This window comes from Elephas maximus, chromosome 2 (genome assembly GCF_024166365.1).
Source record: "Elephas maximus indicus isolate mEleMax1 chromosome 2, mEleMax1 primary haplotype, whole genome shotgun sequence".
In the NCBI taxonomy this organism is placed as follows: Eukaryota; Metazoa; Chordata; class Mammalia; order Proboscidea; family Elephantidae; genus Elephas; species Elephas maximus.
The window spans coordinates 164,066,700-164,092,268 of record NC_064820.1 but is presented as its reverse complement, the minus strand read 5'-3'; the positions used below and the strand labels follow the sequence as shown (position 1 = coordinate 164,092,268).

The 25,569-nt window shown below is 42.1% G+C and overlaps 1 protein-coding gene across 7 annotated transcripts in view; it reads left to right on the top strand.

Annotated features, from left to right (window-relative positions):
- Positions 1 to 20,569, top strand: part of SH3TC2 (SH3 domain and tetratricopeptide repeats 2) — a 122,818-nt gene extending 102,249 nt beyond the window's left edge. For 6 of the 7 annotated variants that reach the window (XM_049874028.1, XM_049874026.1, XM_049874027.1 and 3 more), the window contains 4 exons: positions 1,667 to 1,789; positions 3,271 to 3,421; positions 16,169 to 16,365; positions 17,981 to 20,569. In XM_049874028.1, coding sequence (XP_049729985.1) covers positions 1,667 to 1,789; positions 3,271 to 3,421; positions 16,169 to 16,365; positions 17,981 to 18,172 — 663 coding nt within the window. In that variant the 3' untranslated portion in view covers positions 18,173 to 20,569. The remainder of the gene's footprint in view (positions 1 to 1,666; positions 1,790 to 3,270; positions 3,422 to 16,168; positions 16,366 to 17,980) is intronic. The other variant, XM_049874025.1, reaches the window with a different exon arrangement.
- The last annotated feature ends 5,000 nt before the right edge of the window (positions 20,570 to 25,569 follow it).

Here is a 25,569-nt window from a genome sequence, read left to right as displayed (position 1 = left end):
CTGGCATCAAATCACAGGGCCATCGCTTATGGACTGTGTGGCCTTGGGCTTGTTACATGAGCTCTCTGGGTCTCAGTGTCTTCATGGGGCAGCGCTATCTCTTAGATTGAGGATTAAGAGCTATATATATGTATATCACTTGCATGTAAATGCATACTAAGAATTTACTAAGTGCTTGGAACTTAGTAAATGCTTAACAAATGGTATTATATCATTATTACTGCTATTATTTATACAACACTGACATTAAATAATATGATGGTATGTAAGAAGTTTTGTTCAATTAGAAATATACCTGATACCCTTCTTCCTTCCCCTTTATTTTCTCCCTTTTCACTCCCTAGCCCTTTCCTTCTTATATTACTTACATTTGTGCAAACTCACTTCAGCTGAGACTGTGTAATGGCTGTGCAATGTTGATCGACTGCTTATTCACATAAGACCCTGTTAACACTTCCTATACATTGTGTGGTTTAATCCTCATTAAGTGCAGTAGGAGTTTCTATCACAGTTTCCACTTTACAGATGATGCTCAGAGAGGTTGAGTCACTTGCCCAAGGTAATACAGCTAACAAGTGGGGGAGCTGAGACTTGCACACAGGCAGTCTGACTTAAAGCCCTCGCTATCAACCTCTACACTATTCTGCCTTAGAGCCTCCCAGCTGGCAGGGTTTTCAGGGAGAAGACAATTCAGTCTTCTCCATTCACACTGTGGGAGACTGAAGCCCAGAGGGAACTGCTTGGGTTGTGCCTTACATTGATGGCAGGGCCTCCAGACTCCAGGATTTCTTCTCACTGCTTCTCCCTCTGTACAGCCACACATTCAGTAATATCTGCACAGTCTTGCATCTGCAGTTAGGTGTTCATTGGCCAGAATTGGTCCCAGGTGCCACCCAACCACAGGTGGCACTGAGCTTGATGTTCTGCAGGGTCATTGCCATTAAAGTTCATCATTCTCTTACCTGAGGCTCTTTGAGGTCCTGTGACTCTGTTGGAGATGTGATGGTACATTCTTCACCTTCAGCTTCCTCATCACATTTTGTTTAGATGGAATATGATATACCTTGCTAGAGATACAGAAGTTGTGGGGCAGAAGAAGGGTATTCATTTGCCACGATCTCTTGGTATGACATTGGAGAGGTTCCTTATTCTTCCTGAGCCTCAATTTCCCCATCTGAAAAATGTAGGCGTTGGACCTAGATCACTGTTTTTCCCAATTTCAGTCATTCATGGTTTTGCCCTAACCATACATCTTCTGTACCATTACTTATTTATTTTTCTTTGGCTCAATTTCAAATCAACTTAGCTTGTTAAACTTAGCCTTATCCTAAACAGTGCTATCTGAAATCACAGATTTGATGTACTACTAATTTTTTTCTAAAACACATTAAAAGAAATACTTAACTATTGAATGATAAATGTTTACGTGCTGCTGAAAATCATCTCGTACCACCAAAAGTGACCTTTTATACCCTGATGGGGAAAAGCTGGATCGGAAAATCTCTAAGGTTTCTTACCAGCCCTATGAGTGTGAAAAACAATTCAGGATGTGGGAGACTTCAGCAGAGAGTTAAACTAGGTGGTCAGGATCTTGCTACTACCAGTACTGCGGAGGTCTGGAAGTCCTTCTTTGCCTTTGATGGCCTTCTTTGTCCCCCACCCCCAGGCAGCCATCCAGGCAGCCCTGAAGTCAGATGAGCCCTCTCTGGCTCTCAAGCTTTATGAAGAAGCTGGTGACGTCTTCTTCAATGGGACCCGCAACAGACATCGCGCAGTGGAATACTACCGAGTAAGTCACAGGCTGCGCAATACGCTGAACTGGGCTTGGTAGGGCCATACTGGACTTAGTTTGGGGTCCCACTTCCCCTCTGTGGCTGGTATTTCTTTTTCTTCCCTTCCTCATCCAGTGTTTACATGTTCTCACTCTTCCTCTGTCTAGCAGGCTCTCAGGGAAGGATTTAAGCCTTGATAAATTATCCTTGCTGGGATTTGTTATTGTGGTTAGCTGACCTGTCATGGCACCGCCATGCACAATGGAATGAAATGCTGCTCAGTCCTGGACCACGCCCATGGTTGGTTGTGGACTGGCCTATTGTTATCCATAGGGTTTTCACTGGCTGGTTTTTGGAAGTAGATCACCAGGACTGTCTTCCTGGGCAGTCTTAGTTTGGAAGCTCCACTGAAACCTGTTCAGCATCATAGAAACATGAAAGCCTCCACTGACAATTGGGATTATACAATAATAATTACACCTCTTGAGTGGATGGTACTTAACAGTTTGTAGTAGACTTTGGTGTCTCCCAGGGTGTTTTCCGTGTACCACAGGTAGCATGGGAGATGATTTAAAGTCGTACATGGATGTTTTTGTTATTACATTTTTATTAAGCATGTATTAAAATATATTTTACAAAATTAAAAATATATAATAATAGCTCATCGAACTCATGATGTCATAGATATTATTCCTTAGGATGAGGCGAGGTAATAAAAGGAAGTTAATTTAAGAAATAATACTAATTAAATGAATGTCCAGGTATATCAAAATTATTATTGTTTTTCAAATCTGAATGAAGTCTTGAAAACCTCATTATCTTGTTTAATTCTAAAATTTCATTTATTCAGATATTCATCATATCCGTTGATTCATTTGTTCATTTCTTTATTCAGTCATCAAACATTTATTAAGCACCCAATATGTACCAGGCACCAAGATAGAGGAGGCAGATAGCAGAGAACAAGAAACAAGTCTTTGGCTCTTGAGATGCTTATTTTCATATGTATTTTATAGATAAGAAAATTAAAGCTCAAAGAGTTGAATTGATTGTCCTAAAATCATGTAATAATAAAGTGATAGAAATGAGCATTTACTGAGCATGTTCAAACACTAGGTTAAGCCCTTTGCGCCTCTTCCATATGTGTACTTTATAGACTAGTGCGGTGAGTGCCATGGGAGCACATGGCTAGGAAGTGACCTTGGGAAAGAAAATCACCTGCCCTCTCCTGCTCTCAGTTTCCCCAATTTTAGGAGAGAGGGTTGAACCCGTTGACCTCTCTCTAGCATTTCCACCTCTAAGATCCCAGCAAAGAAACCAAGAGCAAGGACCAGGAGAGCCAGTTGAGAAAAGGCATGTGTGGAAACAAGGTCCTCCCCACTTCAATTTAGTCTACCATTCCCTCCCTGGTCCTTGCCTCTAGTAAGTCTCCTGGGATGCAGTATCTATTGAAGTTCTTAGATAGACTAACTAAAGTTCCTTGTGCCTCTGTTCTCAGGCTGGGGCTGTTCCTTTAGCAAGGAGAATGAAGGCAGTCAGAACTGAGCTTCGGATTTTCAACAAGTTGACCGAACTGCAGATCAGCCTCAAAGGCTATGAAAAAGCACTAGAATTTGCCACCCTGGCTGCCAGACTCAGCACAGTTGCAGGTAGGTGGTCCTATGAATGGGAGGTGGTCCTGTGAAAGGGAAGGTTAAATGTATGTAAAGATGGACAAGAAGCCCTAGGTGGTGCCAATGGTTAACATGCTTGGCTCCTAACCAAAAGGTGGGAGGTTAGAGCCTACCCAGAGTCACCATGGGAGAAAGGCCTGGTGATCTACTTCTGAAAAATCAGCCATCGAAAACACTGTAGTGCATAGTTCTTCTCTGACACACATGGAATTGCCGTGAATTGGAACTGACTCATCTGGTTAGTTAGTTAGTAAAAGATGGACAACAGAACAATAATAGCATAGGCTCTAGAGTCAGGCTGCTTGAGTTCAAATCTCAGGTCCGCTGTCATTAGCAGGGATACCTTACAGAAGCTGCCTAACCCCTATAACCCTCAAGTATATCAGTGGCACCTCAGGGTTAAAAATAGCATCCACCTCATGCGTTGCTGTGAAGGCTAATGATTATCCAGGTTAAAAGGACATAGCAGAGTGCTTGGCACGTAAGAAGTCTTTGGTAAGTGTAACTTGTATCATTCTAATTATTATATTACAGTTGGAACTACTCCCTGAGTTTAGGGTAAATGGTATTTTTTTTTTTATAATTTTTATAGTGCTTTAAGTGAAAGTTTACAAATCGAGTCAGTCTCTCACATGGAAACCCATATACACCTTGCTACACACTTCCAATTACTCTCCCCTTAATGAGACATCCCGCTCTCTCTCTCCACTCTCTCTTTTCGTGTCCATTTCACCAGTTTCTAACCTCCTCCACCCTCGCATCTCCCCTTCAGGCAAGAGATGCCAACATAGTCTCAAGTGTCCACCTGATCCAAGAAGTTCACTCCTCGCCAGCATCCCTCTCCAACCCTTTGTCCAGTCCAATCCATGTCTGAAGAGTTGGCTTTGGGAATGGTTCCTGTCCTGGGCCAACAGAAGGTCTGGGGGCCATGACCACCGGGGTCCTTCTAGCCTCAGACCATTAAGTCTGGTCTTATGAGAATTTGGGGTCTGCGTCCCACTGCTCTCCTGCTCCGTCAGTGGTTCTCTGTTGTGTTCCCTGTCAGGGCAGTCATTGGTTGTAGCCAGGCACCATCTAGTTCTTCTGGTCTCAGGATGATGTAGTCTCTGGTTCATGTGGCTCTTTCTGTCTCTTTGGCTCGTAATCGTCTTTTGTCCTTGGTGTTCTTCATTCACCTTTGATCCAGGTGGCTTGAGACCAATTGATGCATCTTAGATGGCTGCTTGCTAGTGTTTAAGACCCCAGACGCCACTCTTCAAAGAGAGATGCAGAATGCTTTCTTTTTTTTTTTTTTATTAACTTTTATTAAGCTTCAAGTGAACGTTTACAAATCCAATCAGTCTGTCACATATAAGTTTACATACATCTCACTCCCTACTCCCACTTGCTCTCCCCCTCTTGAGTCAGCCCTTTCAGTCTCTCCTTTCGTGACAATTTTGCCGGCTTCCCTCTCTCTCTATCCTCCCATCCTCCCTCCAGACAAGAGTTGCCAACACAATCTCAAGTGTCCACCTGATATAATTAGCTCACTCTTCATCAGCATCTCTCTCCCACCCGCTGACCAGTGCCTTTCATGTCTGATGAGTTGTCTTCAGGGATGGTTCCTGTCCTGTGCCAACAGAAGGTCTGGGGACCATGGCCACCGGGATTCCTCTAGTCTCAGTCAGACCATTAAGTTTGGTCCTTTTATGAGAATTTGGGGTCTGTATCCCACTGATCTCCTAGAATGCTTTCTTAATAGATTTTATTATGCCAGTTGACTTAGATGTCCCCTGAAACCAGGGTCCCCAGACCCCTGCCCCTGCTACGTTGGACTTCGAAGCATTCAGTTTATTCAGGAAACCTCTTTGCTTTTGGTTTAGTCCAATTGTCCAATTAGTCCCCTGTATTGTGTGCTGTCTTTCCCTTCACCAAAAGTAGTTCTCATCTACTATCTAATTAGTGAATACCCCACTCCCACCCCCTCCCTCCCCCCTCTCTTAACCACAAAAGAATGTTTTCTTCTCAGTTTAAACTATTTCTCAAGTTCTTCTAATAGTGGTCTTACACAATATTTGTCTTTTTGCAACTGACTAATTTCACTCAGCATAATGCCTTCCAGGTTCCTCCATGTTGTGAAATGTTTCAGATTCCTCACTGTTCTTTATCGATGCGTAGTATTCCATTGTGTGAATATACCTTAATTTATTTATCCATTCGTCTGTTGATGGGCACCTTGGTTGCTTCCATCTTTTTGCTATTGTAAACAGTGCTGCAATGAACATGGGTGTGCATGTATCTGTTTGTGTAAAGGCTGTTATTTCTCTAGGATAAATTCCAAGGAGTAGGATTGCTGGATGGTATGGTAGTTCTACTTCTAGCTTTTTAAGGAAGTGCCAAATTGATTTCCAAAGTGGTTGTACCATTTGACATTCCCACCAGCAGTGTAGAATTGTTCCAATCTCTCCACAGCCTCTCCAACATTTATTATTTTGTGCTTTTTTGATTAATGCCAGCCTTGTTGCAGTGAGATGAAATCTCATTGTAGTTTTGATGTGCATTTCTCTAATGGTTAATGATGGTGAACATTTCCTCATATATCTGTTAGCTGCCTGAATGTCTTCTTTAGTGAAGTGTCTGTTCATATCTTTTGCCCATTTTTTAAATTGTGTCATTTGTCTTTTTGCAGTTGAGTTTTTGGAGTATCATGTGGATTTTAGAGATCAGGCACTGATCGGAAATGTCACAGCTAAAAACTTTCCCAGTCTGTAGGTAGTCTTTTTACTCTTTTGGTGAAGTCTTTAGTTGAGCATAGGTGTTTGATTTTTAGGAGCTCCCAGTTATCTGGTTTTTCTTCCACATTCTTTATAATGTTTTGTATGCTGTTTATGCCATGTATTAGGGCTCCTAACATTGTCCCTATTTTTTCTTCCATGATCTTCATCGTTTTAGATTTTATATTTAGGTCTTCAATCCATTTTGAGTTGGTTTTTGTGCGTGAAGTATGGGTCTTGTTTCATTTTTTTGCAGATGGATATCCAGTTATGCCAGCACTATTTGTTAAAAAGACTGTCTTTTCCACATTTAACAGTTATGGGGCCTTTGTCAAATATGAACTGCTCATATGTGGATGGATTTATGTCTGGGTTCTCAATTCTGTTCCATTGGTCCATGGATCTGTTGTTGTACCAGTACCAGGCTGTTTTGACTACTGTGGCGGTATAACAGGTTCTAAAATCAGGTAAAGTAAGGCCTCCCACTTTGTTCTTCTTTTTCAGCAATGCCTTATTTATCCGGGGCCTCTTTCCCTTCCATATGAAGTTGGTGATTTGTTTCTCCATCTCATTAAAGAATGTCGTTGGGATTTGGATCGGAATTGCATTAAATGTATAGATCGCTTTTGGTAGAATAGACATTTTTATACAGTGTTCCTATCCATGAGCAAGGTATATTCTTCCACTTATGTAAGTCTCTTTTGGTTTCTTACAGAAGAGTTTTGTAGTTTTCTTTGTATAAGTCTTTTACATCTCTGGCAAGATTTATTCCTAAGTATTTTATCTTCTTGAGGGCTACTGTAAATGGCATTGATTTGGTGATTTCCTCTTCGATGTTCTTTTTGTTGGTGTAGAGGAATCCAACTGATTTTTGTATGTTTATCTTGTATACAAATACTCTGCTGAACTCTTCTATTAGTTTCAGTAGTTTTCTGGATGATTCCTTAGGGTTTTCTGTGTATAAGATCATGTCATCTGCAAATGGAGATACTTTGACTCCTTCCTTTCCAATCTGGATGCCCTTTATTTCTTTATCTAGCCTAATTGCTCTGGCTAGGACTTCCAGCATAATGTTGAATAAGAGTGGTGATAAAGTGCATCTTTGTCTGGTTTCCAGTCTCAATGGGAATGTTTTAGGCTCTGTCCATTTAGGGTGATGTTGGCTGTTGGCTTTGTATAAATGCCCTTTATTATGCTGAGGAATTTTCCTTCTATTCCTATTTTGCTGAGAGTTTTTATCATGAATGAGTGTTGAACTTTGTCAAATGCCTTTTCTGCATCAATTGATAAAATCATGTGACTCTTGTCTTTTGTTTTATTTATGTGATGGATTACATCAATTGTCTTTCAAATGTTGAACCATCCCTGCATACCTGGTATGAATCCCACTTGGTCATGGTGAATTATTTTTTTGATATGTTGTTGAATTCTATTGGCTAGAATTTTACTGAGGATATTTGCATCTACATTCATGAGAGATTATTGTTGTTGTTGCTGTTAGGTGCCGTCAAGTCGGTTCTGACTCACAGCGACCCTATGTACAACAGAACGAAACAGTGTCTGGTCCTGTGCCATGCTTACAATCGTTGTTATGCTTGAGCTCATTGTTGCAGCCACTGTGTCAATGTACCTCGTTGAGGGTCTTCCTCTTTTCTGCTGACCCTGTACTCTGCCAAGCATGATGTCCTTCTCCAGGGACTGATCCCTCCTGAAAACATGTCCAAAGTATATAAGACACAGTTTCGCTGTCCTTGCCTCTAATGAGCATTCTGGCCACACTTCTTCCAAGACAGATTTGTTTGTTCTTTTGGGAGTCCATGGTATATTCAATATTCTTCGCCAGCACCACAATTCAAAGGCATCAACTCTTCTTTGGTCTTCCTTATTCATTGTCCAGCTTTCACATGCATATGATGTGATTGAAAATACCATGGCTTGGGTTAGGCACACCTTAGTCTTCCGGGTGACATCTTTACTCTTCAACACCTTGAAGAGGTCCTTTGCAGCAGATTTGCCCAATGCAATGTGTCTTTTGATTTCTTGACTGCTGATTCCATGGCTGTTGATTGTGGATACAAAATGAAATCCTTGACAACTCCAATTTTTTCTCCGTTTATCCTAATATTGCTCATTGGTCCATTTGTCAGGATTTTTGTTTTCTTTATGTTGAGGTGGAGTCCATACTGAAGGCTGTGGTCTTTGATCTTCATTAGTAAGTGCTTCAAGTCCTCTTCACTTTCAGCAAGCAAGGTTGTGTCTTCTGCATAACACAGGTTGTTAATGAGTCTTCCTCCAACTCTGATGCCCCGTTCTTCTTCATATAGTCCAGCTTCTTGGATTATTTGCTTAGCATACAGATTAAATAGGCATGGTGAAAGAATACAATCCTGACTCACACCTTCCCTGATTTTAAAACAATCAGTATCCCCTTGTTCTGTCCGAACAACTGCCTCTTGATCTATGTAAAGGTTCCTCAGGAGCACAATTAAGTGTTCTGGAATTCCCATTCTTCTCAGTGTTATCCATAGTTTGTTATGATCCACACAGTCAAATGCCTTTGCATAGTCAATAAAACACAGGTAAACATCCTTCTGGTATTCTCTGCTTTCAGCCAGGATCCATCTGACATCAGCAATGATATCTCTGGTTCCACGTCCTCTTCTAAAACTGGCCTGAATTTCTGGCAGTTCCCTGTCAATATACTGCTACAGCTGTTTTTTAATGGTCTTCAGCAAAATTTTGCTTGCGTGTGATATTAATGGTAGATGGAAAAGCTCAATCTCATCAGTCAGAACAAGGCCAGGGGCCGACTGTGACAGACCATCAATTGCTCATATGCAAGTTCCAGCTGAAACTGAAGAAAATCAGAGCAAGTCCACGAGAGCCAAAATATGACCTTGAGTATATCCCACCTGAATTTAGAGACCGTCTGAGGAATAGATTTGACGCATTGAACACTAGTGACCTCAGACCGGACGAGTTGTGGAATGACATCAAGGCCATCATCCATGAAGAAAGCAAGAGGTCACTGAAAAGATAGGAAAGAAAGAAAAGACCAAGGTGGATGTCAGAGGAGACTCCGAAATTTGCTCTTGAGCGTCGAGCAGCTAAAGCAAAAGGAAGAGTTGATGAAGTAAAAGAACTGAACAGAAGATTTCAAAGGGCATCTCAAGAAGACAAAGTAAAATATTATAATGACATGTGTAAAGAGCTGGAGATGGAAAACCAAAAGGGAAGAACACGCTCAGCGTTTCTCAAGCTGAAAGAACTGAAGAAAAAATTCAAGCCTTGAGTTGCAATAGTGAAGGATTCCATGGGGAAAATATTAAATGACTCAGGAAGCATCAAAAGAAGATGGAATGAATACACAGAGTCATTATGCCAAAAAGAATTAGTCAATATTCAACCATTTCAAGAGGTGGCATATGATCAGGAACCGATGGTACTGAAGGAAGAAGTCCAAGCTGCTCTGAAGACACTGGCGAAAAACAAGGCTCCAGGAATTGATGGATTATCAATTGAGATGTTTCAACAAACAGATGCAGCGCTGGAGGTGCTCACTTGTCTATGCCAAGAAATATGGCAGACAGCTTCCTGGCCAAGTGACTGGAAGAGATCCATATTTATGCCTATTCCCAAGAAAGGTGATCCAACTGGATGTGGAAATTATAGAACAATATCATTAATATCACACACAAACAAAATTTTGCTGAAGATCATTCAAAAATGGCTGCAGCAGTATATCATGAGGGATATAGGTGTATAATTTTCCTTTCTCGTGGCGTCTTTACGTGGTTTTGGTATCAGGGATAAGGTGGTTTCATAGAATGAGTTTGGCAGTATTCTGTCCTTTTCTATGCTCTGAAATACCTTTAGTAGTCGTGGTGTTAACTCTTCTCTGAATGTTTGGTAGAACTTTGCAGTAAAGCTGCCCAGACCACTGCTTTTTTTTTGTTGGGAGTTTTTTTTTATTACTTTTTCAATCTCTTCTTTTGTTATGGGTCTATTTAGTTGTTCTACCTTTGTTTTTGTTAGTTTAGGTAGGTAGTGTGTTTCTAGGAATTCATCCATTTCTTCTAGGTTTTCAAATTTGTTTGAGTATAGTTTTTCACAGTAATCTGATAAGATTCTTTTAATTTCAGTTGGGTTTGTTGTAATATAGACCCTCTCATTTCTTATTTGGGTTATTTGCTTCCTCTCCTGTTTTTCTTTTGTCAGTTTGGCCAGTGGTTTATCAATTTTGTTGAGTTTTTCAAAAAAACCAGCTTTTGGTCTTGTTAATTCTTTCAATTGTTTTTCTGTTTTCTATTTCATTTAGTTCAGCTCTAATTTTTATTATTTGTTTTCTTCTGGTGCCTGTGGGTTTCTTTTGTTGCTCTCTTTCTATTTGTTCAAGTTGTAGGGATAATTCTTTGATTTTGGCCCTTTCTTCTTTTTGGATGTGTGCATTCATTGATATAAATTGGCCTCTGAGCGCCACTTTTGCTGTTTCCCACAGGTTCTGATAGGAAGGTTTTCATTCTCATTGGATTCTATGAATTTCTTTATTCCATCCTTAATGTCTTCTATAATCCAGTCTTTTTTGAGCAGGTTATTGTTCAGTTTCCAAGTGTTTGATTTCTTTTCCCTGCTTTTCCTGCTATTGATTTCTACTTCTATGGCCTTATGGTCAGAGAAGATGGTTTGTAATATTTTAGTGTTTTGGATTCTGCTAAGGCTCACTTTATGACCTAATATGTGGTCTATTCTAGAGACTGTTCCATGTACACTAGAAAAGAAAGGATAGTTGGTTGCTGTTGGGTGGAGTGTTCTGTATATGTCTATGAGGTCAAGTTGGTTGATTGTGGCATTTAGATCTTCCGTGTCTTTATCGAGCTTCTTTCTGGATGTCCTGTCCTTCACCGAAAGTGGTGTGTTGAAGTCTCCTACTATTATTGTGGAGCTGTCTATCTCACTTTTCAATGCTGATAGAGTTTGTTTTATATATCTTGCAGCCCTGTCATTGGGTGCATAAATATTTAATATGGTTATATCTTCTTCGTGTATTGTGCCTTTAATCATTATATAGTATCCTTTCTTATCCTTTCTGATAGATTTAACTTTAAAGTCTATTTGTCAGAAATTAATATTGCCACTCCTGTTCTTCTTTAATTGTTGTTTGCTTGATATATTTTTTTCTGTCCTTTGAGTTTTAGTTTGTTTGTGTTTCTAAGTCTAAGGTGTGTCTCTTGTAGGCAGCATATAGACGGATGTTGTTTTTTGATCCATTCTGCCACTCTCTGTCTCTTTATTGGTGCATTTAGTCTATTTACATTCAGGGTAATTATGGGTAGGTATGAATTTAGTGCTATCATTTTGATGTCTTTTTTTGTATGTTGACAGTTTCTTTTTCCGACTTGATTTTGTGTGCTGAGTAGATTTTCTTTATATATTGTCCTTTCCTCATATTTGTTGTTGATTTTGTTTCTGCTGAGTGTCTATTTTTCCCTTCTATTTTATTTTGATGAGTAGGATAGTTTGTCTCCTTTGTGGTTACCTTATTATTTACCCCTATTTTTCTAAATTTAAAACTAACTTGTATTCCTTTGTATCGCCATATCTTCCTCTTAAATGGAATGTGTATGATTACATTTCTTAGTCCCTCTTTATTATTTTAATCTTGTCTTCTTTTATATAATAATATCACTGTTACCCTGTTTTGGGCTTTTTTTTTTTTATAATCTTGCTTTTTTTTTTTGGATTTCCTTGTCTGGGTTGACTTCTGGTTGCTCTGCCCAGTGTTCTAGTCTCCTGTTGATATCTGATATTATTGATTTTCTAACCAAAGAACTCCCTTTAGTATTTCTTGTAGTTTTAGTTTGGTTTTTACGAATTCCCTCAACTTGTGTTTATCTGGAAATGTCTTAATTTCACCTTCATATTGAAGAGACAGTTTTGCTGGATATATGATTCTTGGCAGGCGATTTTTTTCCTTCAATTTTTAAAATATGTCATCCCATTGCCTTCTTGCCTGCATGGTTTTTGCCGAGTAGTCCGAGCTTATTCTTATTGGCTTTCCTTTGTCGGTGGCTTTTCGTTTATCCCTCACTGCTCTTATAATTCTCTCTTTATCTTTGGTTCTGGCAAGTTTGATTATTATATGTCTTGGTGACTTTCTTTTAAGATCTACCTTATGTGGAGTTTGATGAGTATCTTGGATAGATAGCTTCTCATCTTTCACAATATCAGGGAAGTTTTCTGACAACAAATCTTCAACAATTTTCTCTGTATTTTCTGTTATCCCTCCCTGTTCTGGTACTTCAGTCACTCGTAGTTTATTTCTCTTGATAGAGTCCCACATAATTCTTAAGGTTTCTTCATTTTTAAAAATTCTTTTATCTGGTTTTTCTTCAAATATATTAGTGCCAAGTGATTTATCCTCGAGTTCAGAAATTCTAGCTTCTACTGGCTGAATTCTGCTCCTCTGACTTGCTATTGCGTTGTCTAATTCTGTAATTTTATTGTTAATCTTCTGAATTTCTGTTGCTATTTGTGTATGGGGGAAACCTTGGTGGCGTAGTGGTTAAGTGCTACAACTGCTAACCCAAGGGTTGGCAGTTCAAATCCGCCAGGTGCTCCTTGGAAACTCTACGGGGCAGTTCTACTCTGTCCTATAGGATCGCTATGAGTCGGAATCGACTCGACGGCACTGGGTTCTGGGTGCTGGGTTTGTGTATGGATTTTTCCAGCTTATTAAGCTTTTCATTATGTTCCTGAGTAATCTTTCTAATTTCTTCAGTTGCTTTATCTGTGTGTTCCTTGGCTTGTTCTGTGTATTGCCTCATTTGCTTCCTGATGTCTTGAAGGGTTCTGTATATTAAACTTTTGTATTCTGCATCTGGTAATTCCAGGAATGCACTTTAATCTGGAAGGTCCCTGGATTCTTTGTTTTGAGAGTCTGTTGAGGTGCTCACGGTCTGTTTCTTTATGTGACTTGATATTTACTGTTGTCTCTGAGTTTAAGTTATTGTATTAGTTTATGCTTGCTTACTGTGTCGTAGCTGCTTGCTTTGTTTTGTTTTGGTATACCCTATGGGTTGCTTGAGTGAGCTAGCTTGATTATTTTCGCCTTTGGAGCTCCGGAGTCCTGTTCCCAGCTGGTTAGAGCTGTTATCAGGTATATTGGTCTAGGAGTCCATTCAGTTTTCTTGTATGAATTCAGCTCAGGTTTCCAGGTAGCTGATCATCAAGTGTGTGGTACAGGCTCTGCCCTACAGTCTGAGAGGGGCAGGGGTGATTGGCGTATATACCGGTACCTGATTGCAGCAGGGGGTCATGCTCTGAACAAGGCAGGGGGCTGAGAACCGACCCCGTGTGTCTCTAAGGAAAATGCATCTCTGTTCCCTAGAGCATGCTGGTGGCTGGGTTCTGCGGAGGGACCATGGGCACCCAAAGTTTTTGGTCGTAAGGACTTGGAGGTACCAGTTATCTTTGGACCCCTGTTGCGGGTGGCTGACCTGAGTGGAGCTACCAGTCCTTAGGTCCCTGATGTGGGTAGGTGAGGACCTTGTTTAATAGGGAAAGCAATGTCAAATGTCAAACACCTACTTCTCCACCGCACAGCTGAAATGGTTGGAGTTTGCCAACAAGGGCCTATTCTCCCGAAATAGGCCCACTCAGGTCCATGCAGAAGGAAAAGGTGCTCAAGGTCCACAGATGGTTTATGCCTGGACAGGAGCCACTTCTGTCCTGAGCTCCCCCAGTTAATGGAGCTAGCAAATTATCTTTTCCCCCCAGTTGCAAATTTTTTCCTCCCTGAAGGCCAGAAGGATGGCTCTAGGTGCTCACCAGGGTCTATCTCAGGCCCAGGGATTCAGCTGCTGAAGCCAGCTTGGGGTGGGGGGTGGGGCACGGTAAAATATACGCAAGTACTTAGCTTTTGCCGAGAGCGCCCTTCTCCTCAGGTTCCAGAGGTGTGAGTAGGCTGTGTGGCTGGCTGCTTCTGCCTGAGAAAACTGCTGCTGAATACTAGTACCAACCCACTGCTGCCGCCACCACCGCCGCTCTGGGAATGGTGCCTGAGGGCTCCCCGCGATTCAGGTCCGGTAACTCCTCTCCACTTCTGAACCATCTCTTCCTCCCCCTGCCCCTCAGTTCGTTGTCTAAGCTTGGCTTTGATGCTCAGGGCTCCCAGCTTGTCACAAATACAGTCGTTCCACTTGTTTGTTCGGGTCTTTGTTGTAAAGAGGGCTCTCTGGAAGCATCTGTCTATTCCGCCATCTTGGCTCTGCCTCTAGGGTAAATGGTATTTTATTATATGCACAGCCAATGTCCCATTACAAAAGCCTGTGCCCTGAATTTCTTAATTGGGTGGTTGTTAGTCAAAAGCACATTTTCCCATGGAATCAAAATGTAAATGAAGGTCAAGTTCCCAGGCTAGGACATTAACTTAACTCACAACATAGCTAAAATAGCATGCATTTACAACAAAAGTTAGTGGAAAACAATACAAGTCATTAAAGTAGAAAAATAGAATATTAAAAAAAAAAAACCAACCCAAATCTCATTTCGAATGTTGGTGCTTGAGGAAAAGCAGGTCTGATTAGAGGAAGTTGTGGAGGTAAGTGAAGTTTTCTGTGATGATTCTAGAAGGGACTTCTGGGCATTTTCAGGGGCTTCAGTTGTGGATGGTATTGGACTTGATAGTGTCTAATTGCACTTCAAAGCCTTTCTCTCTCCTTTCCCTAGCATTTTCTTTACTCCAGAAAACCTTATCTGAGCCTCCTCTCTGCTAATCTCAGGAAAGGCCTTAGGCTGCCCCAGGTAGCTCCCTCTGAGCCTTCTCTTCCCTTCCAAGGACAGAAGCTGAAAGGAGGCTTTATACACTCTGTATGCATGCATTTTTCCAAATCAGAGAATTTTTCTCTTCCTTGGACTGTTTCTTTTAATTTTGGCTTTGGGCCCTATGAAGCTTAAATGCAATGTTTTTAGATTGCATCAAACAGCCACCTTGCAAATATTCCAAAGGCAAGATTGAAAGTCATCGTTTCCTGTACAAGATTGTTTTTTTATTAAATGAGTTTAGTTAGTTATTAAAACAACAAATCCACCAAAACCAAAAATAAGTCATAGACCAATTAGAAATCAATGTTCTAAAGCATGGTTTAAAAGTGAACGGGGTGATTTCTCTGCAACTTATCTGAGACCTTCACCTGGTAAAGGAGCTAAACAAACAAACAAACAAACAGTAGCCATTGTGTTGTCTCCAACTCATGGTGACTCCATGTGTGTCAGAGTAGAACTTCATAGAGTTTGTAATGACTGTTTTTTCAGAATTAGGTTGCCAGGCCTTTCTTCCAAGGCACATATGGGTGACCTCAAACCTCCAACCTTTTGGTTAGCACCTGAATGCCTTAACTTTTTCCACCACCCAGGGACTATGAAGGAGCTAGTTGGTGACTGCTATTGGTGGCCACCCAAGAGAACTCTAAATGCAGTTGGTGTTTGCTACAAAGAGTGACTTTATGTGGAGAAGATATTTGTTATACAGAATTATTCATCGTAAGGAATTCTTAGTTACTCGATCAAGATGATCTTGTCATCATGTCCCATCACAGGGATTTGGAAAGAGTTGTTTTTTCCTAGAATCCTGAATTATGGGAACATTTTCAATAAGGAGAAAGTTTTCTTTGGGGAATCTTCTGAGAAAACCTTGATCAGGACAATTACCCTATTTAGTCACTCTCATAGAGTTCTATGTTTTCTTTTCAGTACTTAAACTTATCACAGGTGTGATTTTATATTTGTTGTGTGATTATTTAAGGAATGTCTGTGTTTATGAGACAATAAGCTTCATGAGGGCAGAGGCCCTTCTGTTTCATATTCCTGGCCCTAAGTATAGCCTCTGACAGCTAGCAGAACTTCAAAAACTTTTACGGAATGAATTCTACAAAGTGCTGGCAACAGGATCTCTCAGTCTTCCATTTCCTAGGAGATCAGAGGCAGGAGCTGGTGGCCTTTCATCGCCTGGCTACGGTATACTACACACTGCACATGTACGAGATGGCTGAGGACTGCTACCTAAAGACTCTGTCCCTCTGTCCACCCTGGCTGCAGAGTCCCAAGGAGGCCCTGTACTATGCCAAGGCGTATTATCGCTTGGGCCGACTCACCTTCTCTCAGCTGAAGGTAAGGGCCTGGTTTCCAAGATGGCATGAGAATTACCATCCAATCACCTTCCTGACCCACACAAAGGGGGTCAGAGCCTTCAGGGTAGAGTCAAGAGCACCCGAAGAGTGCAGGTGAGATCTCTTATCCCATAGCTGGGAGGTGGCTCAATTGGTAACACAATGGCTCTTCCACTCTGCCCCACTGGGGACCTTGAAGGTTGCTCCCATCGCTGCTGAAGAGATAGCTATTCTTCTTCTTTGCTCTGCTGTGATTTCTGGGCTCACTCTATCTACCTCAAGGGCCTATGAAAACATGAGACCCCCAAAACAAAGAATTAAAAGCCCCAAAATTAAAATCGAAATGAGTAAAAACTGTACGTGCACGAAATGTGATAATCCAACTAGTTAACTGCAACTCACTGTTTATAAAGTCATATAAGCTATATTTGATGAGGAATGTGGATACATTTAATATGTTTGAGATAATGGGGCATGGGATCTTCTAATGTAAGCATGACTAGGTCCTAAGAAGGCTTTTCCTGATTCTCCAGCTTGCACTGCTAGAATTAAATCTAGCACTTCTTATTTTTCTAGTCACTTCTAGAACTCCGTTGGTGGTCTGCAATTTTCTATTGCAACTATGACCTTAAACCATGTCCCTGGGCTTTGGCTTTTCCTTAGCAGAGATCTTTGTCTTCTCCAGCATAGCCCTGAATTTCTTAATGTGGTAGCTTCTGAGTCGCTCCCGTGTTTGGCCCCCAGGGACCCTCATGGAGGCTCTGCTGCCCTTCTCTTATTTGCCAGACTTTGTTTCTGGCCTGAATTAATTATTGACTGTGAGTGTTAATAAGAACCAGACATCTCTTTTTGAATCTCACCCAAAGAGGCATCTGGTCCTCATTCCTACCGTGTATAGAGGGACATGGTAACACTGAAGTCACTCCCTGGGTGTCTTGCCTCTGCCCATGGCTCCCAGGAGTGTTTCAGGGACAAAGTGTATGTGATCTGATTGTATTAACCAAGGATTCTATGGATTGCAAGGGGAAGAGCTCAACTCAAACTGGCTTTAGGTCAAAAGGCAATTTTTTTGGCTCAAGTAGCTGGAAAGTTCAGATATGGGTTTAGTTTGAGGTAGTTCTAGAACCTGGGACACAAATGTCATCATGGATTTCCTTCGCCTCTTTCTGTATCTCTTGGCTCTGTATGTTTCTACTTCTTGTTGCTTCTTGGCCTCATTTTCCTCCAGCCGCTGGCAGTCTCAAAACCATATCTAAAAGGATAAGGGACCCCTTTCCCTACCAGGTCACACTGAAAAGTCCTGGGAAATGCCCGGGATTGGCGGGCTTGGACCATGTACGCATCCCTGGGCCACTGTGCCCAGGGGGATGCTGGTTCATGGTTGGCTGAGCCTGGGTAAGGGTGGTGCCACCCCTGGGCCTGGAGAGGAGGGAAGTGTGATTAGTAGACCTGTGGGGCCCACAGTGGAGTGGAGGGGAGCTCCCCCAAAGAACCAGGGAAAGGGGATGGGAAAGTATGTTGTGCAGAAAGCCAGAGTGCCCAGCACTACCTCTTCAGCTTCTCCTGGAAATGTTTGCTAATGCTGTCTCTTCTTTGCCTCCATCCTGTGTGGTCAGGACGCCCACGATGCCACTGAGTACTTCCTGCTGGCCCTGGCGGCTGCGGTCCTGCTGGGGGATGAGAAGCTGCAGGATACCATTAGGATCAGGCTGGACGACATCTGCCAGAGCCCCCTGTGGCACAGCAGCCCCACCGGGCGCTCCTCAGAGAGGGCGCGGTGGCTGAGTAGTGGGGGACTAGCCCTCTGAGGAGAGCTACCCACCCTGACCAGATGACGTGGCCAGAAGCCGCCTCCAGGCCCTAGGCTCCTAGGCACTAATCCTGGAGGGTCCCAGTCATCGCCTGACCCAGCTGCCTCATTTTACAAATGAGAAGAGCAAAGTCCAGAGGGAGAAGGGCTCCTTCTGGTACACACGAGGAGGTGATAATGGAGAAGGGATTCGAAATCCTGGCCCCAGGCCTTTTCCAGGTGACTTGTGGTGCTTGTACACGTGCCGCCTCTCAGCTGCACTTTCTCAACATATCATTTTCTTGGAGAAAATGAGAAACCTTGCCCCTTGGGAAGGAAACCTTATCTCTTTCCCCCAAGTGAGGTAATTAGGCACTGCACTGTTGAGAAGGCATGCAGTTTGGAGTTTGTTCCTGCTACTGACTTTTCTCAGGGAATGATACCTCCCATTGCTGGCCGAGAGACTGGTGGTTTCTTTCTCGTTGCTCTTCAACCAGAGCTGGAGGAGGTGTCACTGCTCGTGCTCATGGGCCTGGAAGAGAGGGAATTCACCGGGCTCTGGGCTCAGAAGACACAGCCTCAGGATGGTTAGATGGAACACACAGGGTGTGAGGTCTGATACCTATTCACCCTCTCTCTCCTGTCCCCAAACCTCCCAGAAACTCCAAGAGGCTTTCCAAGGGTGAAGGCTTGTAAATCAAACAGTTTTGTTCAAAATTGAAAATTATAACATAAATTTACATGCAAATATACATGTAATAATATTATTAAATATTGCCCAATGACATTTATATACACATTTTGTCTCTTTTTATAGTAGGGAGAGATGAGATGGGAGTCTTGAAGAATGATAGGTTAAACACCAAGGTGTTTTATTGATTTTAAGGCAGGTCCTTTACAAAACATTTATATTAGTTATCGAAACCATGGTGGCGTAGTATTTAAGTGCTACAGCTGTTAATCAAAAGGTCAGCAGTTCAAATCCACCAGGCGCTCCTTGGAAACTCTATGGGGCAGTTCTACTTTGTCCTATAGGGTCGCTATGAGTTGGAATCGACTTGACGGCAATGGGTTTATCACTGCATAACAAATCACCCCAAAATGTAGTGGTTTGAAACAACATTTATTATCTCACAGTTTTTGGGGGGCAGGAACTCAAGAGTGGCTTAGCTGGGTCCTCTGGCACAGGGTGTCTACAAGGCTGCAGTCAGGGAGTCAGCTAAAGTTACAGTCATCTCAAGCTCAGCTAGGGAAGGAGCCCCTTCCAAGCTCATATAGTTGTGGGCAGGTGTCAATTCCTTGTTGGCTGTTGGCCAGAGGCTGCAGTGGTTCTGAGACAGTGTGCGTAAAAGTTATCTGGAGAACTTGTTGAAATGAGCTTTCTGATCCCTACCTCTAATAATTCTGATTCAGTAGGTCTGGGACAGAACCCAGAAACATGTATCTTTAACAAGCAACTGAAGGGATCCTGAAGCAAACGGTCCTTTGGTCCTCGAAAGCTTTGAGATCCACAGCTCTCAAGATGAGCTTTAAATCATCCTTGCTCAGAACTGTGTGAACATATGAGAAGATCTGACCATAAGGTTTATAACCTGACACCTGCCAAACTAGATTTTATTACCAGGCCATCTGTCTTTAATTTCTAGCTTCTTGGGCCAACCTGGTAATGGTTGTGTAGTGAGTGGTGGGTTAGGTCACCATTGCATCTTTTAGTTACCAAGGTTGTCTACTCATCGGGACATCCTATCTTCTCCCAGGAGCTTGGTCGATTGTCAAAACTCTCTCTATACTAGAGAGTGTTTTTTGCCAAGAAGGAAATGAAATGACCTAATACACGACCATTGAAAATAGATGTGGTTTTGCTCCCACCACAAACCATAAAATCCCCAAGCAGGGAGGGTTGTTGTGGATGAGACCATCCAATCTAACCTCCCATGCAGAGTCCTTTCAACAACATTCCTGGTGATGGTTGGGGCAAATGGATTCCAGAATAGTTACGCATCTTGTATTTGGAGACGGCTCATGTGGTCCTTCCTGGAGCCCATGCCACGAACCATTCCTCATTTAACACGGTTTACAGACACCCCACCCCCGGCCCCAGCTCCCCTCTGCGCGCCTGCCCCGGCCCTTTTCCCACTAACCTATCCATTATTCTCTGGCCAGATCCAAATTTGCTTCCCTATTACAGTGTCGTTCCCATGACTGTGTCGGGCTTTTGGTTTTGGGTGGTGGATGAAGAGGGAGGTGACTATTTCACTTATTGTAATTTAACGTTGCATTTTAACATCGCTTTAAGGTTTTTCTTTTCCCTCAGCAACGACATCTTTACATTGGCTCCATTGAACTTAGGATCAGTTGAAACCTCTGTATTTTCTCATGTGAACTTCTCTTTGGCCAGATCTTTCCCAATTGCCTTCTACAATTTCTCAATTATTTAAGAAAAAAAATATATATTTACATACATACATACATACACATATATATGTATATATGTGTATATATACATACACATCTATATTATATATGTATATATAATATTATATATATTTATATATATACCTTAAGTTATCAGTTACCTTTACATACATATATTTACATATTACATATATATAAATCTTAAGGACAGGGCATTATATCTATCCATTTTGCATCTCACTGAAGATTTTGGTTAAAATTTTATGATTCTGTGCATTTTGGTTCACCTGTAAATCTGGTAAATTTGCCTCTAACCAGGTTGGTTATAAAAATGTCCAGCATGTTTGCCAGGAGAAGAGTAGGCTTATTTTTAATGAGAAGACAAAAAACATTGTATTGTATCATTAAAATTAGCACATACTTTATGGAAATTACTATGCTAAAATAGTTTTTAAAAACGTTTGAACATACCATTTTTAAAATGTGGCTAACTATTCCTTTGGAATCTGGTTGATGCTGTTTTTTTCCTGATTCACAGAGAATGATTTGGTCTCCATTTAACTGTTGATGTCAAGTAGATTTCGACTCAGAGCAGCTACAGGACAGAGTAGAACTGCCCCATATGGTTTCCAAGGAGCGACCGGTGGATTCAAACTGCTGACTTTATGCTTGGTTAGCAGTCAAGCTCTTAACTATTGTGCCACCAGGGCTCTGATCTCTACTTAAGGAGGTTTTATTATACATATATCGTAGCCAAAGATTAACTTGTTAACATCTTTATCCTAATCTTCCCCCCAAAACTTGTGAGGCCTGCCAGGTTCCTGATTCCTCATATCTAAACTAAATGAGGAACAAGGACAGAGAAGCAACATTGGGGAAAACCCTGTATATGTTTTCTTGCACGCACTTTCCTTTCTAACAGTATTAACACTGAAATCCGAGATTGCTTTTATCCTTGCCTTATTTGCTTTTCCATCCTTTAAAGATGCCTTTATAGTGTGTGTGTGTGTATGTGTTTGCTTGTGCTTTGTAAATAAAATGTAACTCTGTTGACAAAAGTTTATTTGGGGAAGGGAACACACAGAGGTGGAAGGGGGAGAGTCACACTTACGAGAGGGTTGGGGAACCTTGATTTTTGTCTTGATTTTGACATTCAATTGCACTGTGACCTTTGGCAAGTCACTTAACTTCCGTATGCCTTGGAGATCTGATCTGTAAAATTAAAAAAAAGCATGTTCACCTCTGGGTTTCTTCTCAGTAATATTATTTCCATAACTGTATGAGCAGGAAGGGAAATAGTATCTGAGACATCAGAGGTCATTTTTATTGTCTTTTCATAAGTTAGCAAATTGAAGCAAAAAAAGTCATTTTCTTCAGTCACACAATTAGTGGCTAAGGCAGTGGTACCCTGTGTCTCATGACTCAAGGACTTAGATGTTCCAGTGACAAGGTTTCTGTCATTCAGGGGCTACCTTCAGCATTGTATTATGTGTGTATGTATGCACGTATGCATGTATGTATCAAATACTGTGTGCACCACCTGTACAGTCATTTACCGAACTGTTTTTCTAAGTTGGTTTCCTTCCTTTACTCATTTAAGTTTATTTTATGAAAGGTGACTGGTCTATGTATGAGAAAACTTGTATCACTTTCCATCAGTTGAGTTCCATAAATATTAACAAATACAATGAAAACCAGTGCACTAAATTCAAGCTAGATCCTGTTGCTGACTGAAAGCACCCAGCCTGGGCCTGGTTTCTTATTGTTTGATTAATAAGCAGTAGGAGTGTGAAGATAGACCAGCACCAAACACTATCTGCTTGAGCAACTGGAGACGTGGAGAGAGCAGTCAGAAGGACTGGCCTGCTCACAATGAGTCAGTCATGTTCAATGCCCCCTCCGGGCATGGGCCTCTCACTTCAGGGAAGTGGGGCTCAGTTCTGGGAGAGAAAAAGGGAAAACAATCGAATATGTAATATAATTCAGGGTAAGAAGCGTTGTAATGGGAATTAATTACAGGATGTTATGGGGATGCAGGGTTTGGGGCCTTAACCCAGACATGTGAGGAAGTGACGTCTAAGTTGAGTCCTCAAAGAGAGATTCACTGAGTTCTAACTGCAGCCCAGTGGGTGTGGTGTTGATGGACAGCGCATGTGTTCAGCTAAGGGCCACAGGTTGGAGAGCGCATGACATTGCTGGGAACTGTAGCAAGTTCATCAAGGCTGGAGCAGAGCTGGGGAGGTAGGGAGATGTGACGATAGAAGAGTCTGGAGCGGGGTGCTCAAGACAGACCCTGAAGGGGTTTGGAGCCACGGGAGGGCTATAAGCAGGAAGGAACGTTAGATTTGTGCTCGGAAAGATGATTCTGGGAGCAGCATGTGAATAGATTGCAGGCCAGCAAGAGAGATGGCTAGTGCAACAATACCGGGAGAGATGGTATGAAGGCATGGTTGAGGACAAGGGGCCCAGTGGAAGCAACATTTTGAAGGGAGGTCCTATAATCAGGCCTTGGATGTGGAGGCCAGAGGGAAAGAAAGGTATCAAGGAAAACATCATGTTTTGTTTTTCTATTTTTCCAGCTTGCAGTTTACCACATTTCCTTTTTTTTTTTTCCCGTTAGTAACCTTTTTATTTTGGAGTAATTTTAGGTTTATAGAAAAGTTGCAAAGGCAGTACAGATAATTCCCATATACCCCTCACCCATTTTCTACTATTGTTAATATCTTACATCACTGAAAGTGGTACATTTGTCAAGAGTAAGAAACCATTATTGGCTCATTTCCGCTAACTAAACTTCACACTTCACTTGGATTTCACCAGTTCTCCGCTAATGTCCTTTTTCTTTTCCAGGATCCAGTCCAGGTTACCACATTGCATTTTGTTGTCATGTCTCCTTAGTCAGCTCTGCTCTGTGACAGTGTCTCAGTCTTTCTTTGTTTCTCATGACCTTGACAGCTTTGACCTCCTTTCCTTGTGATAGTTCCTCCCACTGAGAGGTATGGACAAGGAGTAAGGAAGAGAGAAGAAATGTAAAGGTGTCAATAGAACAGAGCTGATGGCCTGGAATGGACCATGTAGTCACCCAGGGTTTCAGTTCCAGGTAGGGTAAGCGTTTGGGGTTTAGAGTCAGGCATACCTGCATTAGAATCTGCTTTTATCACTTACTAGCTCTGTGACCTTCAGAAAATTAATTAACTTTCTGAACCCAGTGTTGTCAGAATTATATCAGATAGCACGTGTAAAGTACTGAGCACGCACAGTACCTAGCACATAGCATAAATGCTTGTTCATTTGATAGAGACTTGTTTACCTTCTGTACTTCATAGACAAGGAAATGGCCAAAGCAAATATATCTCTAGGGACAGGACTTTACCCAAGAAAGAGAGAAGTCTAACTCAAAACAAACGAAAATATTTTTGAATGGAATTAATAAAATGGTTTGTGCTCTGAAAAAAAAAAAAAAAAAAAAAACCCATTAGTTTATTTATTTTAAAGTCAAGATTTAAATTTTTTTCATACCAGGTTTTGTCTGCCACTTTGCAATTCAATTGCGTTTTGTTTGTTTCTGGATATGAGCCTTGAAGTTATGCAGTGCAAGTCCAGAGCAATGGCTGGGACTCTGGCCCTGTGCTCAGGGACTCATGTGCCTGAATCTGACCTTTGTCTCTCCCTCACTCAGTTACTTTTCCTCCAGAAACCTCTGAATTCCCTTCTGCTTGGGATTTTAATTGAGATAGCAATGTAACTGTACGTGGTACAAGCACTCACTTCGTGATAGCTGTCGTAATGAAGAATAAGTAGATACTTAGTAAGCACGTCTGGTTCTGGGCTTCAGATCTACAGATGGGTGTATGTGTGTTTGCTTTTGTTGTTGTTGGGTGCCGTCGAGTCAATTCCGACTCATAGTGACCCCATGTGACAGAGTGGAACTGCCCTATAGAGGTAGCGAGTGGTTAAAGCCACCAACTGCTAACCAAAACGGTGGTTCGAAACCACCACGAGTCTGAGGGAGAAAAATGTGGCAGTCTGCTTCCGTAGAGATTTACGGCCTTGGAAACCCTATGGGGTTGCTATGAGCTGGAATCCAGTGGATGGCAGTAGGTGGCTTTGGAATCTTTACCAGACCAGGTTTTTCTCCTATGGAGCTGCTGGGTAGGTTCCAACTGCCAGCCTTTAAATTAGTGCTTAACGGTTAGGCCAGCAGAGTGTGTGTGTTAAGGATGCTGTTTTCTCTGGGGCCCTCCCCTCAGGTAGTTTTACTGCTTAGGTGGAATAGCCTCTCTTTCCTGGCGTGAACCTCCCTGCCCCAGCCTTAGTTAGTTATTTCAGAATTCAAGGGATTAGAGGATGGAAGCTGCCAGAGGTCCTGGCTCTGAGAACAAGCAGTTGGTTCACATTCCTTGGAGGGGTGTATTCTCCCCAGAGAAGACAGGTGGCTGCTGAGGGGGCAGGGAGACCCTGCCCAGCTGTGATGGGGTAGGGTGGGACCAAGAATAACATGTGTGGCTGAGATTCAGTAAGCCGGCAGCTCAGCTGGTTTCCCAGGAGAGGCTGTGGGAGGCAGTTGGGAGGGAGACCAATGTGCTTTCAAAATTATTTTAGAGGTGGGAGCTCCAGCTCTCTCTTCTAGTTCTGCCTTTGACTCATCGTCCAGGGCATCGGATTAGCTCAAAGTATGATTCCCCACTACATGGGCTTCCCAACAGGGTACGGGGAGGATGACTGAGGTCACATGGGTAATGAGAAGAAAAAAATCCCCAAACCAAACCCATTGCTGTGGCATTGATTCCGACTTATGGAGACGCCCTTGCTGCAGAGTAGATCTGCTCCATAGCGTTTTCTTAGCTGTAATCTTTGCGGAAACTAATGTCCTGGCCTTTATTCTGAGGGGCTGCTGGGCGGGTTCCAATGGCCAATGTTTCAGTTAGGAGCCGAGAGCAAACCATTTGCACCACCCAGGGATGGGTAATGAGGAGAAAGGCTTCTGCGAATCTTTACTTG